Source organism: Ammospiza nelsoni, chromosome 22 (genome assembly GCF_027579445.1).
Source record: "Ammospiza nelsoni isolate bAmmNel1 chromosome 22, bAmmNel1.pri, whole genome shotgun sequence".
In the NCBI taxonomy this organism is placed as follows: domain Eukaryota; kingdom Metazoa; phylum Chordata; class Aves; order Passeriformes; family Passerellidae; genus Ammospiza; species Ammospiza nelsoni.
The window spans coordinates 1,655,271-1,671,729 of record NC_080654.1 but is presented as its reverse complement, the minus strand read 5'-3'; the positions used below and the strand labels follow the sequence as shown (position 1 = coordinate 1,671,729).

The 16,459-nt window shown below is 44.3% G+C and overlaps 1 protein-coding gene across 1 annotated transcript in view; it reads right to left on the bottom strand.

Moving 5' to 3' along the window:
* LOC132082929 (ATPase family AAA domain-containing protein 3) overlaps positions 1-15,174 on the bottom strand; it is a 31,064-nt gene extending 15,890 nt beyond the window's left edge. Inside the window, exons 1-11 of the mRNA XM_059487395.1 lie at positions 14,934-15,174; positions 13,733-13,809; positions 12,581-12,682; positions 10,716-10,775; positions 9,821-9,890; positions 8,454-8,619; positions 6,289-6,358; positions 3,202-3,357; positions 2,847-2,903; positions 1,807-1,932; positions 374-498 (exon numbers count right to left, since the gene is read on the bottom strand). Coding sequence (XP_059343378.1) covers positions 374-498; positions 1,807-1,932; positions 2,847-2,903; positions 3,202-3,357; positions 6,289-6,358; positions 8,454-8,619; positions 9,821-9,890; positions 10,716-10,775; positions 12,581-12,682; positions 13,733-13,809; positions 14,934-15,162 — 1,238 coding nt within the window. The 5' untranslated portion in view covers positions 15,163-15,174. The remainder of the gene's footprint in view (positions 1-373; positions 499-1,806; positions 1,933-2,846; positions 2,904-3,201; positions 3,358-6,288; positions 6,359-8,453; positions 8,620-9,820; positions 9,891-10,715; positions 10,776-12,580; positions 12,683-13,732; positions 13,810-14,933) is intronic.
* Between the last annotated feature and the right edge of the window lie 1,285 nt (positions 15,175-16,459).

Sequence of the window (16,459 nt, the reverse complement as noted above, 5' to 3'; positions counted from 1 at the left end):
AACAATTTATTTATTTTAAAATAAGTAAAATTTATTTATTTTAATAAATAAATATTTTTATATATTATATATATTTATTATGTATAATAAATGCATTATATATTATATATTATATTATAGATAATGCAATGTAATATAATATAATACAAATATTTTACATATATACATATATATACACACACACACACATATATATATATATATATATATATACATACACATATATATATATACACATATACACACACACACACACACACACATATATATATATATATATAAAATATTAGGGCCGAACTACACTGTTGTAGCTGTGGGTGAGGGATTGTTGAACAAAAACCCAAAGTGAGCATTAAATAAAAGCCCAACTTACCCTCTCCTGCTGGTGTTGGCCCAGTCAAAGAGTTTGTGCATGGCTGTGACCCCTTCCCTGCCCATGGGGGCCACGTCCCCTCCTGTCATGATGGCATAGTCCATGCCTGAGTGCACAGCCAACTTCTGCAGGCAAACAAAACCCACCAAATTCAACCTTTATTTTCACTGCAAGGCCAGGGAGGATGAAGAGGAATTAAAGTAATTTAAGTCCTGTCAGTGCTGGTTTGCAGAGGGAAGTATTGGCTTCTTTATGTTCTTTATCACTTAATGGCAGCTTTTTATTTAGGGCAAAAATAAACCACATAAACCCAACAGAGGTGGATATGAAAGGGCTGCTGCTGTGATTCTATTTATTTTCTCAATTTTTATCCATCTCTATTGGCTATAGAAAGCTCAACTACGTGGCTTTAGAAATCCAGTAGGTGCCATACAAAGCTTTAGGTGCCATAATCTCAAAGTTATTGGGGTAGGGGTTTAATGCACTGATAGAGGAAAAAAAAATCAATTTGCATCAGTTTGGCAAATCTGCCACTGTTAAAAAGTTGATGAAACCTCAGGTGTTGTGGACAACCTCTGAAAAGCAAGGAAAAAAATCAAATTTTGACTGCAATCCATGTAAAAATCACCCTGGCAGTGCCTCTGCACACAGAGCCATTTGGTCAAGGGCTTAAACCCAACAGAGGTGGATATGAAGGGGCTGCTGTTGGGATTTTGTTTATTTTTTCCATTTCTATCCACCTCTATGGGCTTTAGAAACCCAAACTAGGTGGCTTTAGAAGGCGCCGTACAAAGCTTTAAGTGCCATAATCTCAAAGTTATTGGGGTATGGGTTTAATGCAGTGATAGAGGAAAAAAAAATTCAATTTTCATCAGTTTGGCAAATCTGCCACTGTTAAAAAGTTGATGAAACCTCAGGTCTCATGGACAAACGGCTGCTACTGTGATTCCCACAAACAAATCCCAGCCCCAAGGGACTCCCACAGATAAATCCCAGTCCCAAGGGACTCCCACAAACAAATCCCAGTCCCAAGGGACTCCCACAAACAAATCCCAGTCCCAAGGGACTCCCACAAACAAATCCCAGTCCCAAGGGACTCCCACAAATAAATCCCAGTCCCAAGGGACTCCCACAAATAAATCCCAGTCCCAAGGGACTCCCACAAATAAATCCCAGTCCCAAGGGACTCCCACAAATAAATCCCAGTCCCAAGGGACTCCCACAAATAAATCCCAGTCCCAAGGGCCCTTCCCAGGTGGAAATCCAGACCCAAGTGGCTGCAGTGATTCAGAGCTGAATCAGGCTGCTCTCTCCTCCTTCCCCAACAGAACAAAATGTTTGTTCAACACTCCAGCCAGAGATCCCAGCCCAGGGAAGCTCCACAGCCCTGGAATTTTCAGAACACTTTGGCAGAATCTTGGCAGGGTTTTTACCTTGGCAAAAAGAGTTTTCCCAGTGCCAGGGGGCCCGTACATCAGGATATTCCTGTAGAGGCTTTTGTTCCTTTTTGTGTTTCTCGTTGCTATGGCAATGTCTCTCACACGTGCTTCCAGCTGGGGCTGCAGGGAAAAAAAATTCAATTTAAGGATCAGAAGGTACCAAAAAGAGCTGCACCTACCAGGTTCCCAAATCAGTACCTGCAGGAAGGAGGCAGCACTCCAGGCTCAAGCTTTTAAGTCTTAACTTCAGCTGCTCATGACTCCACACCAAGGTCATTTCCTGTCCTATGTGAGGATTTACTGGATTTTCTGTCCACTTGGCTACAATTCTTTCATAAGAAAAAGCAGCAGTGCAGGAAGGAGTGCAGTGACTACTCTAGGAACAGATAACACCTAAATATTCACTTCCTACTGGATGCCCTGGGAGGGATATGTCAAAACATCAGCAACTCTTTGCAGTGCTAATTCCTTCTCAAGTCATAAATTGATATTTATATTCCTACTGCATTTGGGGATACTGGGAGAGAGATATTCCTGCAGGAGCATTTTCTCTCAGCAGCTTCAAGCAGCTCTTAAATTTGCCAGATAACCAGGATTTCAATTCAGAAGTAAATATACAGAAGTAGCACTAATTAGCAAGTTAAAAACCAATCTCAGGGTGGGTAAATGTACAGAATATTTAGATTTTTTTTGGCCTAAAAGCTGGTTTGGGTTCAGTAATCCTTAACTTCAGATGGCACAAGTGGAATTCTGAATCTTCACATGCTGACTACAGAGAGAAACTGCAGCAGAGCAAGGATTGAACTAAGATTTCCAACTGCTTTTCAGAGAGGGATAAAAGGTGAACAAGCTGCTTAATGCATGTCACACTGAACACAGGAGCTTATTTATGGTCTCAGTATTGTCCCAAGGGACAAAAAGCCACTAAAACTGCTGGAATTGCAGCTTTAGAAGGGAGTTTAAGGCACCAGCAGCTCTCATTTGGAATCCAAAGTCATCCTTGACAGCCCAAGGCAGGAGAACAGAGTACTCACACTGAGAACAACTCCTTCAAGGGCATCCTGAGCCTTGCTGGTGAGACGTTTACCAACCTTGGGAGGACAAATTCAGTTACTCACAGGCAGAATAAAACCACATTTTGACAACTCACTTGGACTAAAACACCTTAACAGAACACCAGAGGGCTCAGTCCATCCATCCCACCTCCAATATTTTATTTATTTATTCACTGACAGTCCCAGCTGAGTGGAACACAGAACCCAAGGTGAATTTTACCTTGATGGGAAGTTTCAGAGCCTCCAGCCATCCATTCCACCTCCAATATTTTGTTTATCCAGCCCCACTGACAATCCCAGCTGAGTGGAACACAGAACCAAAGGTGAACTTTACCTTGATGGGATGTTTCAGAGCCTCCAGCACAGTGATCCTGGAGGTTTCCCTCACCAGGGAGGGTTTGCCCAGCCTGGCCTCGATGTAACGCCCTGCTACAGCCGTGGCATTTTTGGCAGAATAAACCCCCACTGCCAGCAGGGTCAGGCCTGCCACCTGCAAAAAAAATTGGGAAAAATGAGCAAAAACCACTTGGCAAGGCAGTGCTGCTGTGGTGGGGAATTAAGATTCAGGACAAGTGCTGAGCAGGAGGGGTTTATTTTTGGTAAGGTGTTTTTTGTTATCCCTGCTCAGACAGTCAAGGTCTCACACTCCCTGTTCACTGACTGCTCTTGCACAGCAAAAAAGCACAAGTGAAGCATTTAGTCCTGAATCCAAAAGTGCATCCTGGCCAAAAAAAAAAATGTGGGGATGTCCAGATTTTCAAGTAAATTGAGTAATGAAGATAAACCACATCAGCCAAAAAGTGTGGGGCTGAATTTTCAGCTAAATTGAGTAATGAAGATAAAACAGCCACACCAGCCCAAAAGTGTGGGGCTGAATTTTCAACTAAATTTGAGTAATGAAGATAAACCAAAAAGTGTGGGGCTGAATTTTCAACTAAATTTGAGTAATGAAGATAAAACAACCACATCAGGCAAAAAGTGTGGGGCTGAATTTTCAAGTACATTGAATTCCCAATTTTCAATTTACTTGAAAATTCAGCCCCACGCTTTTTGGAATTTCCACCATGGGAATGGGAATTGCCATAATAGAATGGGAATTGCCACCATGGGAATGGGAATTGCCATAATAGAATGGGAATTGCCACCATGGGAATGGGAATTGCCATAATAGAATGGGAATTACCCCCATGGGAATGGGAATTGCCACCATGGAAATGGGAATTGCCATAATAGAATGGGAATTGCCACCATGGGAATGGGAATTACCCCCATGGAAATGGGAATTGTCACCATGGAAATGGGAATTGCCATAATAGAATGGGAATTGCCACCATGGGAACGGGAATTGCCACCATGGGAATGGGAATTACCCCCATGGGAATGGGAATTACCTCCATGGGAATGGGAATTACCATCACAGAATGGGAATTGCATCACTCACTGGGCTGTTCCTGCAGAAACCCCCCAAAATGAGCCTTTCCCATGGATCTGCCAGTGAAGCAGAAACACTCCAGACTCTGGAGTCAGCTCAGAGCTGATGCCAATAATTCATATCAGAGAAAAGAGCAAACTGCAGCAATTGCTTTTAAAATGAGCTGACTTCTCAGATCAGGGTGAAAAGCCTCAAGGACAGCAAGGATGGTGGCACTGCTCAATAAACCATGAGGCACCATCTGGTAGCCCTCACTCTGCTGGAATGTGTGACATCACCCCTGCTCTGGGTGGGAACACCAAGGGATCAGAACTGAGAGTTCCAGGATGCAAAGAGTGAGGGATCTCCATGCCCAGCTCAGCCCAGACACAGAACACAGGACAGATTTCACCTTTTTAGCAGCCTCCCTCTATAAACAGAGCCATGATCTCATGCTCTCTGAGACCATCCAGCACAAAGTTCCTGTGCCTGGATGGAGCTGATGTAATTTTCTCAGATTTTTGATGATGTTCATGTCACAAGATACAGAGCTTTAAAAATTCTGTATCAAACAAGAATCCAATTGCCAGCTCTAAAAATTAATCTGATTACAGGGAGTTGTGGTTTTGCATGGGAGACATTTACCCACTTTTTTATCATAAAGTATCAAAGGAATGGATTTCTGATCAGTAAAAAAATGAATTACACTAAAAAACAATGAACCAAAAAATTTGAGGTAGAACCTTTGGGAATAGGGAATGAGGGGCTCCAGAGGAGAAACAAAACCAAAAACATCATGGGAATGGGAATTGTCACCATGGGAATGGGAATTGTCACCATAAGAATGGGAATTGCCACCATAAGAATGGGAATTGCCACCATGGGAATTGTCACCATGGCAATGGGAATTGTCACCATGGGAATTGTCACCATGGCAATGGGAATTGTCACCATAGGAATGGGAATTGCCACCATGGGAATGGGAATTGTCACCATGGGAATGGGAATGGCCACCATGGGAATGGGAATTGTCACCATGGGAATTGTCACCATGGCAATGGGAATTGTCACCATGGGAATGGGAATTGTCACCATGGGAATTATCACCATGGGAATTGTCACCATGAGAATGGGAATGGCCACCATGGGAATTGTCACCATGGGAATGGGAATTGCCACCATGGCAATGGCCACCATGGGAATTGTCACCATGAGAATGGGAATTGTCACCATGGCAATTGTCACCATGAGAATGGGAATTACTGCTTGGCTGGGAAGAGGTAGAGAAAGAGCAGCACTTAGAGCTGAAAATTCAGGTTTCATTTACAAGAACCTTAAAATAACTGGTTCTTACCTTATAGTAACTTCAAACTTTTTAAAGCAACAAAAAAATATGAGTTCCAGCTGTGTTATCTCCTTTCCAAAAATACACTTGCCTTTTTCTTTTCTTTTTTTTTTTTTTTCAAGCTAAATGTCCCAAATTCACAAGAGAAGAACATGTCAGAAGCAAAAAATGACAATTTGTATGTGGGTCAAGTGAGTGCACAGCTCAAAGCACCAAGCACTGATCTACAAAGGGCTCTGAATGCTGCAGATGACAAAAGGAGCCACTAAAAGTTTCTCCTGTTCTCCCCACAGCTCTCAGGCAAAGGATGTTTTGTATCAGCCTTTTTGTGTGTATTAAAAATCAGAGGGTGGAGCAGATGGTGGTGACTGATTTAAAGCAGAATTTCTATTTTAACCAGCTACCAAAAATATTTTTTTCACTGTTGTTTTAAGTTGTACACTGAGAAACAACTTTCTGTCCCCAAGATTCCACTGCCAAGCTCTTTTGTCCTGTGAAAAGATGCTGCTCTGGCTTTTAATCAATGTAATCAGCACACGTAGCAGTTCTCCAAGTGCTCTCTGGGCTACATCAAAATTGGATTGAAAGCTGTGACACAATCAGAGTTTAACACACATTTCCAACCTGGCTGTTCTGGAAGTTTCTGCCAGGTTTGCCAAGCTTACCGTGGCTGTGACTTTATCCCAGTCTGTCACAAAAGCACGGAATCCTTCCCCAAAGAGCATCCCAGCTGTCCTGTGGCAAACAAACAGCAAGGCAAACAGGAGAAAAAGGGAATTCAGTGAATTAATAAATTTTAAAACAGGATTTCAGACTGTTTTAAAGTTGTTCATCTTCGGAACAAGTCAAAGCTAAAGGCTCACCTCAGAACTGGAATGTGAACATGGAAAATATTTATAATATTTATAATCATCTGATATTTATATTAATCTGAAAATATATTTATAATAATCAGAATATATATTTATAATAATTTGAAAATACATTTCTAATAATCTGAAAATACATTTCTAATCATCTGAAAATATACTTACAATCATCTGATGCCTACATCTGAGCTGGGATTAAATCCAGAAAAGCACCTGGCCCTAAGATGGTATCAATTGAATTTAATGCATTATTTGGGCTGGACTGGAGGTATTTAAAGCTTTTTTTGTTCAATATTATAAAGGATCTAAAATGAGCCAATTCCAAAGCTAAACAGCCAGCCCTGAGGAGCCAAAGTGCATGATAGCTTGTGATGGATGTTCTGAAAGAACTGAGGGGACTGAAAGAGCTGAGGGGTTCTCAGAGCTACTGAGCTCCAGGACTAGAGGAAAAGGCCTGAAATAATTTGTTAGAAAAATTGTATCACCCTGAATGTCTCTGGTTGCTATTTCAAGTGACAATGTAGCGAGACAAGCACAAGAGGTCACACAACCCTGGAATTCCTCAGAGGAACAAACCCCAGGGTCTCCCACACGTGGGGACACATGTGGAAAAGCGCCAGGCTGAAATTCCTTGGAGGAACAAACCCCAGGTTTTCCCATATATGGAGACACTCTTGGAGAATCACCAGGGGAACAAACCCCAGGTTCTCTGAGATGTGGGGTCACACTTGGAGAAGCATCAGAGGAACAAACCCCAGGTTCTCTGAGATGTGGGGTCACACTTGGAGAAGCATCAGAGGAACAAACCCCAAGTTCTCCCACACATGGGGACACACTTGGAGAAACACCAGGCTGAAATTCCTCAAGGCAACAAACCCCAAGTTCTCCCACACGTAGAGCAGCACCAGAGGAACAAACCCCAGGTTCTCCCACATGTGGGAGAAGCACCAGGCTGAAATTCCTCAGAGGAACAAACCTGAGGCTCTCCCATGTGTTGGGACACACGTGGAGCAGCTGCTGAGGAACAAACCCCAGGTTCTCCCAGATGTAGGATCACACTTGGAGAAGCACCAGAGGAACAAACCCCAGGTTCTCCCAGATCTGGGGTCACAATTGGAGAAACACCAGGCTGAAATTCCTCAGAGGAACAAACCCCAGGTTCTCCCAGATGTTGGGACACATGTGGAGAAATTCCTCAGAGGAACAAACCCCAGGTCCTCTCCTACTTGGAGAAGCTCCAGAGGAACAAACTCCAGGTTATCCCACATGCAAATCCAGGTTCTCCTGCATGTGAGGACACACTTGGAGAAGCACCAGGCTGAAATTCCTCAGAGGAACAAACCCCAGGTCCTCCCACGTGCTGGGACACACGTGGAGCACCCCCAGAGGCACAAACCCCAGGTCCTCCCACACACCTGGAGCACCCCCAGAGGCACAAACCCCAGGTCCCCCTAACACACATGGAGCACCTCCAGAGGCACAAACCCCAGGTCCCCCTAACACACATGGAGCACCCCCAGAGGCACAAACCCCAAGTCCTCCCACACACCTGGAGCACCCCCAGAGGCACAAACCCCAAGTCCTCCCACACACCTGGAGCACCCCCAGAGGCACAAACCCCAGGTCCTCCCAACACACATGGAGCACCCCCAGAGGCACAAACCCCAGGTCCTCCCAACACACCTGGAGCACCTCCAGAGGCACAAACCCCAGGTCCTCCCACACACCTGGAGCACCCCCAGAGGCACAAACCCCAAGTCCTCCCACACACCTGCAGCACCTCCAGAGGCACAAACCCCAGTTTCCCCCCAACACACCTGGAGCACCCCCAGAGGCACAAACCTCAGGTTCCCCCAACACACCTGCAGCACCTCCAGAGGCACAAACCCCAGGTCCTCCCACACACCTGGAGCACCCCCAGAGGCACAAACCCCAGAGCCCCTGCAGCCCCCCTGCCCCACCTGAGGGACTCGAGCACGGTCTGGCGGTGCTCGGCCGCCTTGAGGCGGATCTGCTCGCGGATGATGTCGGCGTTCTCGCGCTCGGCCTTGGCGCGCGCCCGCGCCTCCGCCTCCACCCGCAGCATCTCGTTCTTGTGCCGCAGCTCCATCTCCCTCTCCACGGTGGCTTGGGGGAAAATAAACAGCACAGAGGTCAAAGCGTGGCCTGGGAGAAGGAAAACCCCAGGGAAGGTGCTGTGGACTGGAAGGAAGAGGGGCAAAATGGTTTCAAAGGGGATTTTGGAAGCGCTGTTACGTCAAACATGGAATTGTGTGAAGGGAGAATGAATGAGAAATTCAGGAGTGGAATAACCCTCTCCTCTCCTCAAGTATGAAATCAGAATTTCAGGTATGAATCAGAATTCCAGTATGAAATCAGAATTTCAGGTATGACATCAGAATTTCAGGTATGAATCAGAATTCCAGTATGAAATCAGAATTTCAGGTATGAAATCAGAATTCCAGTATGAAATCAGAATTTCAGTATGAAATCAGAATTTCAGGTATGAAATCAGAATTCCAGTATGAAATCAGAATTTCAGGTATGAAATCAGAATTCCAGTATGAAATCAGAATTCTAGTATGAAATCAGAATTTCAGGTATGAAATCAGAATTCCAGTATGAAATCAGAATTTCAGGTATGAAATCAGAATTCCAGTATAAAATCAGAATTTCAGATTTTGGAAGCGCTGTTACTTCAAACATGGAATTGTGTGAAGGGAGAATGAATGAGAAATTCAGGAGTGAAATAACCCAACCCTACAGGGTTTCCCCACTGGGATGTGTTATTCAGCTATACTTCCCTCACTGGATGGCAGCACAGCTGGCCACATCTGTGCTTGGAGCAAACCATCCCATTCATTCAGTTAATTAACATTAACATTTCTCAACATTTCTGAGACCTGCATCCAGTGGAGTTCTGCAAACCCAGGAATTCTGACAATTCCCAACAACAAAAAGAAGCTTAGCAAGTTTCACACCACAACTTTTTTATTTTCTGCAGGAAACTGAATGGAGATGAGGTGACACAGATTCAACCACTCCTCCCAGAAGATGTTTTGTTTCTCTCCTCTCCTCAAGTACGAAATCAGAATTTCAGGTATGAAATAAGAATTCCAGTATGAAATCAGAATTTCAGGAGATCCTGACAGTTCACTGGGAAGTCCAGGAGTGGCAGGGGAGATGTTCAGGAGTGCAGCCCTTTCTAAAGCTAACCTTGGAAGCAATTGGAATTTACCTCCTGAAATTTATCTGACAGCAAATGGACACAAAGACCAGCACAAGGACTCCACATGTGCTCACACCCTCACAGCTGAACAAAACTCACCTCGCCTCATGGCCTCCTGCTTCTGCACAGACTCCTCCTGCTTCCTCAGGTTCTCCTCATTAGCAAGTTGCTACAGGGAGAGATGAGAGCAAAAGAGATGTTGATGTTGTAATGAGTCCATCAAGTGTGAACTGAAGTGCTACTGATGCCTCAGGTTTTGGCTTTTCTATTTTCCAGGTTCTGCGCTGATAGCTCAGGTTTTAACTTTTCTGTTTTTCACATTCTGTGCTGCTTTAGTGTGTGGGTCTGGGTTCACATTATGGGATGCTGAGCTCTGTGCACAGAGCAGGGACACAAAACAATTCCTGCTCCAGCTGGGCACCAAGGACAAATGATCCAAATCTCAGCCCAGGAGCACAAACACCGTGGGCTGCAGAGAGAAAAACAAGGATGGGACTGCAGGGGCTAAAGCTGGGATGAGACAATTCACTCCAAGATGTAAATGGAGCAGGACTTATAATTTTGTGACTGACCATCCATTTTTTGGGACCATTTTGGTTCATCTTGGGTTCATTTTGGGACCATTTTGGTTCATCTTGGCTGCAGCCCTGGCTGGGCTCTTGTGCTGCCCAAGGTGGATCCATTGAGGAGAAACTTATCATAAATCCCTGCTTTATTCTTTAAATCTGCCTGGTCTGTTCTAGCATAGCCTTCACAAATATTTCCAAGGTTGAAGTGTGTTTTCCTCTCCCCATCTCCCACATTTCTCCTCCTAACCCCAAGCTGCTGCTTTGCCCCAATGCCCAGCCTTGATGTGCAGTGCTGATGTTGATAACAGAGATAAGCAGTGCCCAGCAGGACAGGGCACAGCTCCAGAGCATCTCTGGGATTTCAGAGGGCTCCCAGCCCATTCCCAGCTGGATCAGAGCAGGAATCCCCACCCACCCTACCCTACCTGCTGTCTCATCTGCTCGTCGTAGCGCTGCCGGGCCAGCTTGTCCTGGTACTGGGCTCTCTTCAAAAAACAAAATAAAATACACAGATTAGGCAGTTAAAAACCAGCCTGCTCCTCAGGGGAATGAGGTTCAGAGGGAAAAAAACAAATAAAATGGGGAAATCCACACAAACAAAAAGTTATCCTGGATTTGAATGTGAATATCCTCAGCCAGCACCAAAAACTTCTCTGTGCTGAGAAATCTCTACAGTCTGACTTTATTTTATGGTATCACAGATGCCAAAATAAAAAGCAAAGATTTCTTTGCCTGCTCCTCAGGGAAATGAAGTTCAGAGGGAAAAAAAACAAATAAAATGGTGAAATCCACACAAATAAAAAGTTATCCTGGATTTGAAATGTGAACGGGGTAAAATATCCTTAGTCAGCACCAAGAACTTTTCTGTGCAGAGGAATCTCTACAGTCTGACTTCATTTTATGGTATCACAGATGCCAATATAAAAAGCAAGGGTTTCTTGGCCCACAGAAGGAGACTTCAGAGGGAAAAATAAGGTTTTCATGTTCTAAACCACATTATCTGGACTGGAGACTGAAAGCAATAGAATTGTCATGATGTGCTGATGGTTCTGATGAAGATTTATTTATTCCATATGAATTGCTCTTATCAATCACTGCAACTCCAAATAAACCCAAATCATCTCCACTGAACTGGAAGGGGGCTGAGGATCCACAGGTCAGGGGGTGACACCATTCCCTATTCCAAACACAGCACAACAGCTTGGGAATTATCTCCTCAGCAACTTGGAATAAACCAAGCTGATTTTGGTTATTTACCAAGAATATTTGAGTTTGCTGTGGTTTCAGACAAGCCAGGAGCTTGCTGTGAGCTCCAATGGTGCCCTATGAGCAGCAGGAGGTGAAGAACCAAGCCCTGAGTGTGCAGCTGCTCCCTGGGCCAGCCCTGCTCAAAGTCCAAACTCTGCCAGGGTAAAAGCACCACGTGCCAAATAAACAGCTCTAGCAAACTCCCCAGGCTGGAAATTCCATTAGAATTAATCAATTCCCTCCTGTCCTGTGCTCTCAGAGCAAGAAATCCCCACAATTTAACTTTTAACATTTAGGCCAGCCTTTGTTTTCCCTGTTTCAGGATTATTGCCACATCAGCCACTCAAGCTAAAACAAACCAACACTGCTCACAACGACTCAGATTTGCATCACTTCTCCTCAAGATATTTTTTCCTGTTTAATTCAGAAGAAATAAAATACTTAAGACTGAAATCCAAATAACTTCAGAGCCATTTCACTGTCCAGGCTAACATAAACAGTTGATAAATCAGTATTTCTCAACATTTCCCTGAAAAGCCCCTTAGGAAAACCCCAAAAACACAAAATGAGAGAAACTGCTAGAGAGAAAATTAACTGCACAATTAACTCTTAGACTTTTATCCAAACTGCTAGAAAGAAACTGTTAATTGGACAATTACCTCTTGGACTTTTGTTCCCAATTTCTTGAGCATCCAATTCCTTTGGATGCTCAAGAACTTGGAATGAAGTCCCAGAGCATTAAAAATCCAGCTCAACATCACAAATCCAGAACAGCTTTTCCCTGAAAAGCTCTTTAGGAAAACCCCAAAAACACAAAATGAGAAGAAACTGCTACCACCAATTCCTTTGGATGTTCAAGAACTCGGGAATAAAAGTCCCAGAGGATTAAGTTCCAGTTCAACATCACAAATCCAGGACAAAATGGGGGCTCAGCCTGTGAGCACCCCCAGAGCCCCTCTCCCCAAAAAGGGATAATTAATAAAGGGATAATGAATAAAGGGATAATGAATGCATCATTGCCTTTTCCCCCTCATTCCCTTACTGCTTGGTGCTGTTTGGTTTCTTCATTGAGAGTTTTCCTTCTCTCCTCTGCCTGCACCCGGATCTGTTCATTCTTCAGCTGTTCTATGGCAGCCTCGTACTCCTGGGGCAGAAGCAGAATTTAACCATCAGAAATTCACAGAAATTTCACCACCAGGAATTCACAGAAATTTCATCATCAGAAATTCACAAATCATCTGTACAGAAATGCTACTGACAATCACATTCCAGGAAATCCCTCTGCATTCAGAGTGGTACCCTTAAAAGATGACCACTGACACAAGATAGTAAATATGAATAATTAAAATAAATATAAATAATAAATTATTATACTAAATCCCTATAATAAAATATTATACTATAATATGATAATAAAATATGTTACTATTATATAATAATAAAAGATGATACTATGAGGCTATAATATGATACTAAAATATAATAGATATAATAGATATTATAATAGAATATTATACTAAAATATGATACAAATATGTTACTAAATATTATATTTTAATATATTGTGTATATAATATATAATTATATTGTATATTTTAATAAATATGATGATAAAGTATGATGATAAAGTAAAGTATGATAATGAAATATGATAGAATATAATACTAAAATATGATAATAAAACATTGCAGTAATATACTATAATAAAATATTACAGTAAAGTATTACAATAAAATATTATAATAAAGTATTGCAATAATATATTACAATAAATATGATAAAATATTAATTTCTGAATCATCATAAGAAACATCATAATCAACCATTTCAGGATTAAACACAATTTAAAAAAATAAATTCAAGATATCAAGCAACACCCAAACAATCCCTAAATTCCTTTACAAGAGAAACAGAAATCTGTCCTTCACACAGTTACAGCTCCAGAAAGTCCTGGTCACTCCCCAAAACCAGCAGGGATATTCAAGGCCACAAAAAATTGTGTCAGAATAGCCCAAATCAGCTGAGATCACCTCCCAGAATTACTCATTTTTTCCCCCCAAAGGCAAATAACCACCATTTGCTGAAGCTGAGCAGAAAGACAAATTCCTCACCCTCTGCAGAGGAAAGATTTGAACTTTGTCCCTCCCAGAGCTGGCAGTGCCTGAGGGCCCCAAGGAGAGGAATCCCAACCCACCTTGAGTTTGGTTTGCTGCTCCAGCTGCAAGGTCTGCTCCTGCATCTGGGCCAGGCTCAGCGCGTCCTTGGCATGGCCTGGGGGACAGAAAGGGACAGGGACGGCTCAGGGGTTGGATTTTATACTCTCCAGATTCTGTGCTCATACATCAGGTGTTAACGCTTCTCTTTCCAGATTCTGCTCTCCAGATTTTCTATTTTCCAGATTCAGGTTTTGGCTTTTCCATTTTCCAGATTCTTCCCTGACATCTCAGGTGTTAACGCTTCTATTTTCCAGATTCTGTACTGATGCCTCAGGTGTTAACTTTCCTGTTTTCCAAATTCTGTACTGATATCTCAGGTTTTGGCTTTTCTGTTTTTCACATCCTGTACATTTTAACTTTTCTATTTTCCACATTCTGTGCTGCTTTAGTGTGTGGGTCTGAGCTTCATATCAGGGCATGGTGAGCTCTGTGCACAGAGCAGGGAGACAAAACAGTTTCTTCTTTAGATATAACTTAGAGATATAATTCATTGATTTATATATGGGACCCAAAACCTGAGCAGTGATTCCACACAATGAATCTTTCAGAGAAAATAATTTATTGCTCCATTATCAGAAGAAAGGAACTTCCCGCCTTGAAGGCGCTGTTAGGGTTCAGAGGAAGAAGTTGATGATGACCAGACAGAATCCTGTGTTTAAATGGAATTTATGCATCATGGACGAGGTGTATGAATATGCAACGGGCTGTTGTTTTTAAGGGTTAATTCTCTGTTAACGTGGGTCCTTTTTCGGGCCCAGAAAAGGTACCCGGACTTCCACAGCTCTTTGTCTCTATTGTCTCATATTGTCCTAATTCAAACTGTCCAAATTATGATTACTGTAACTGTATTCCTATTTATATAACCGTTTTATTACTATTAAACGTTGAAAATTTTAAAAACAAGCGATTAGCGTTTTTCACAGTCCGGGACCAAGCTCTGCTCCCTGGGAAGGGCAGGAAGGGGCGCCCGGGAGATTCTGCCTGCGTGAAAAACGCCAATTTTTTTATAACCTAAAACTATATTTAATTAAGAGAACTAATACACCATAACTTTCTAACACAACACATTTAACATCCATTTGTATATTTGCGAAAAGCCAATATAAAACACACGCTGTTTTTCACACAGATCCTTTTCCCCACACCCCTCCGAGCCCTCCCTCCCGTCCCCTCACGCACGGGACGCGTCCAACTCCCGCGCCGCCTTGGCCGCGCGCTCCAGGCCCGTGGGGTCGAAGTTGCTCCATTTGTCCTTGGGCGTCTGACGGTCCCCGGCGCCTCCAGCACCGCCGCCGCCTCCAGCAGCGGGGCCGGGCGGCAGCGAGAGGCCGCTGCCGGTGCCCGGAGGAGCCGCGTCCCCGCCGCCGCCCGGGGCGGCCCCGCGGTTCAGCCCGAACAGCCACGACATGAGGGCGGCGGCGCCGGCTGCACGCGGGGACGCGCCGCGGGCACTGCGCGTGCGCGGAGAGGCGGGCCGCGTTCTCATTGGGTGGAGGGAGAGGCGCGCCGCGCGGTGATTGGTGGAGGGGAGGCGCGTGTGGGGTTTGATTGGTGGGGAGAGGAGGGAGGGGCGGGAGAGGAGGGTGGTGGGGACGGAGAGCGCGGAGGGACAAATGGGGCGGTGCTTCCGCATAGCAACGGGAGTGAGGGGCGTTGCTAAGGGCCGCGAGGAGGCGCGGCCTGGGCGTTATCCCGGGATTGCCTTGGGAATATCCCGGGATTGCCTTGGGGTTATCCCGGATTTCCCTGGAAATCGGCCCCAGCTTGGCGTTATCCCGGGATTGCCTTGGGAATATCCCGGGATTGCTTGGGGTTATCCCGGATTTCCCTGGAAATCGGCCCCAGCTTGGCGTTATCCCGGGATTGCCTTGGGAATATCCCGGGATTGCTTGGGAATATCCCGGATTTCCCTGGAAATCGGCCCCAGCTTGGCGTTATCCCGGGATTGCCTTGGGAATATCCCGGGATTGCTTGGGAATATCCCGGATTTCCCTGGAAATCGGCCCCAGTTTGGCGTTATCCCGGGATTGCCTTGGGAATATCCCGGATTTCCTCCGAAATCGGCCCCAGTTTTGCGTTATCCTGGGATTCCCTTGGGGTTATCCCAATTTCCCTTGCCATTATCCCGAATTTCCCCTGGCGTTATCCCGGGTTTGGCTTGGGGTTATCCCATATTTTCCTTGGGGATATCCCAGGATTCCCTCGGTGTTATCCCGGGATTCCCTTGGGGTTATCCCGAATTTCCCTGGAAATCGACCCCAGCCTGGCGTTATCCCGAATTTCCCTTGGGTTAATCCCAGATTTGCTCTGAAATCAGCCCCAGTTTGGCGTTACCCCGAATTTCCCTTGGGGTTTTCCTGGATTTCCCTCGAAATCCTCTCCTTGGAATGGCAGAGAGGATGGGAAAGCAGAAAAGGGGAGCACAGAGAAACCTCTTGCTGTGGTTATGTGGGATAAAGAGCAGGATTTCCCTGGAAATCATCATTTTGGAACTGATGTTTCATCAAGACCAATATATTTCTGTTTTTTACATTTCCCACACATTTTTTGAGGGATGGGAGTAAAATTTGGGGTAAATCCCGTTATTCAGGCATGGGTGGAACACACACTTCATTTAAAATTATGATTTAAGGGTGATCTCAGAAGCTTTTCCCAACTTTTATGATTCTATTAATTCCAGCTTTTCAACCCCTGGAACAAAACCC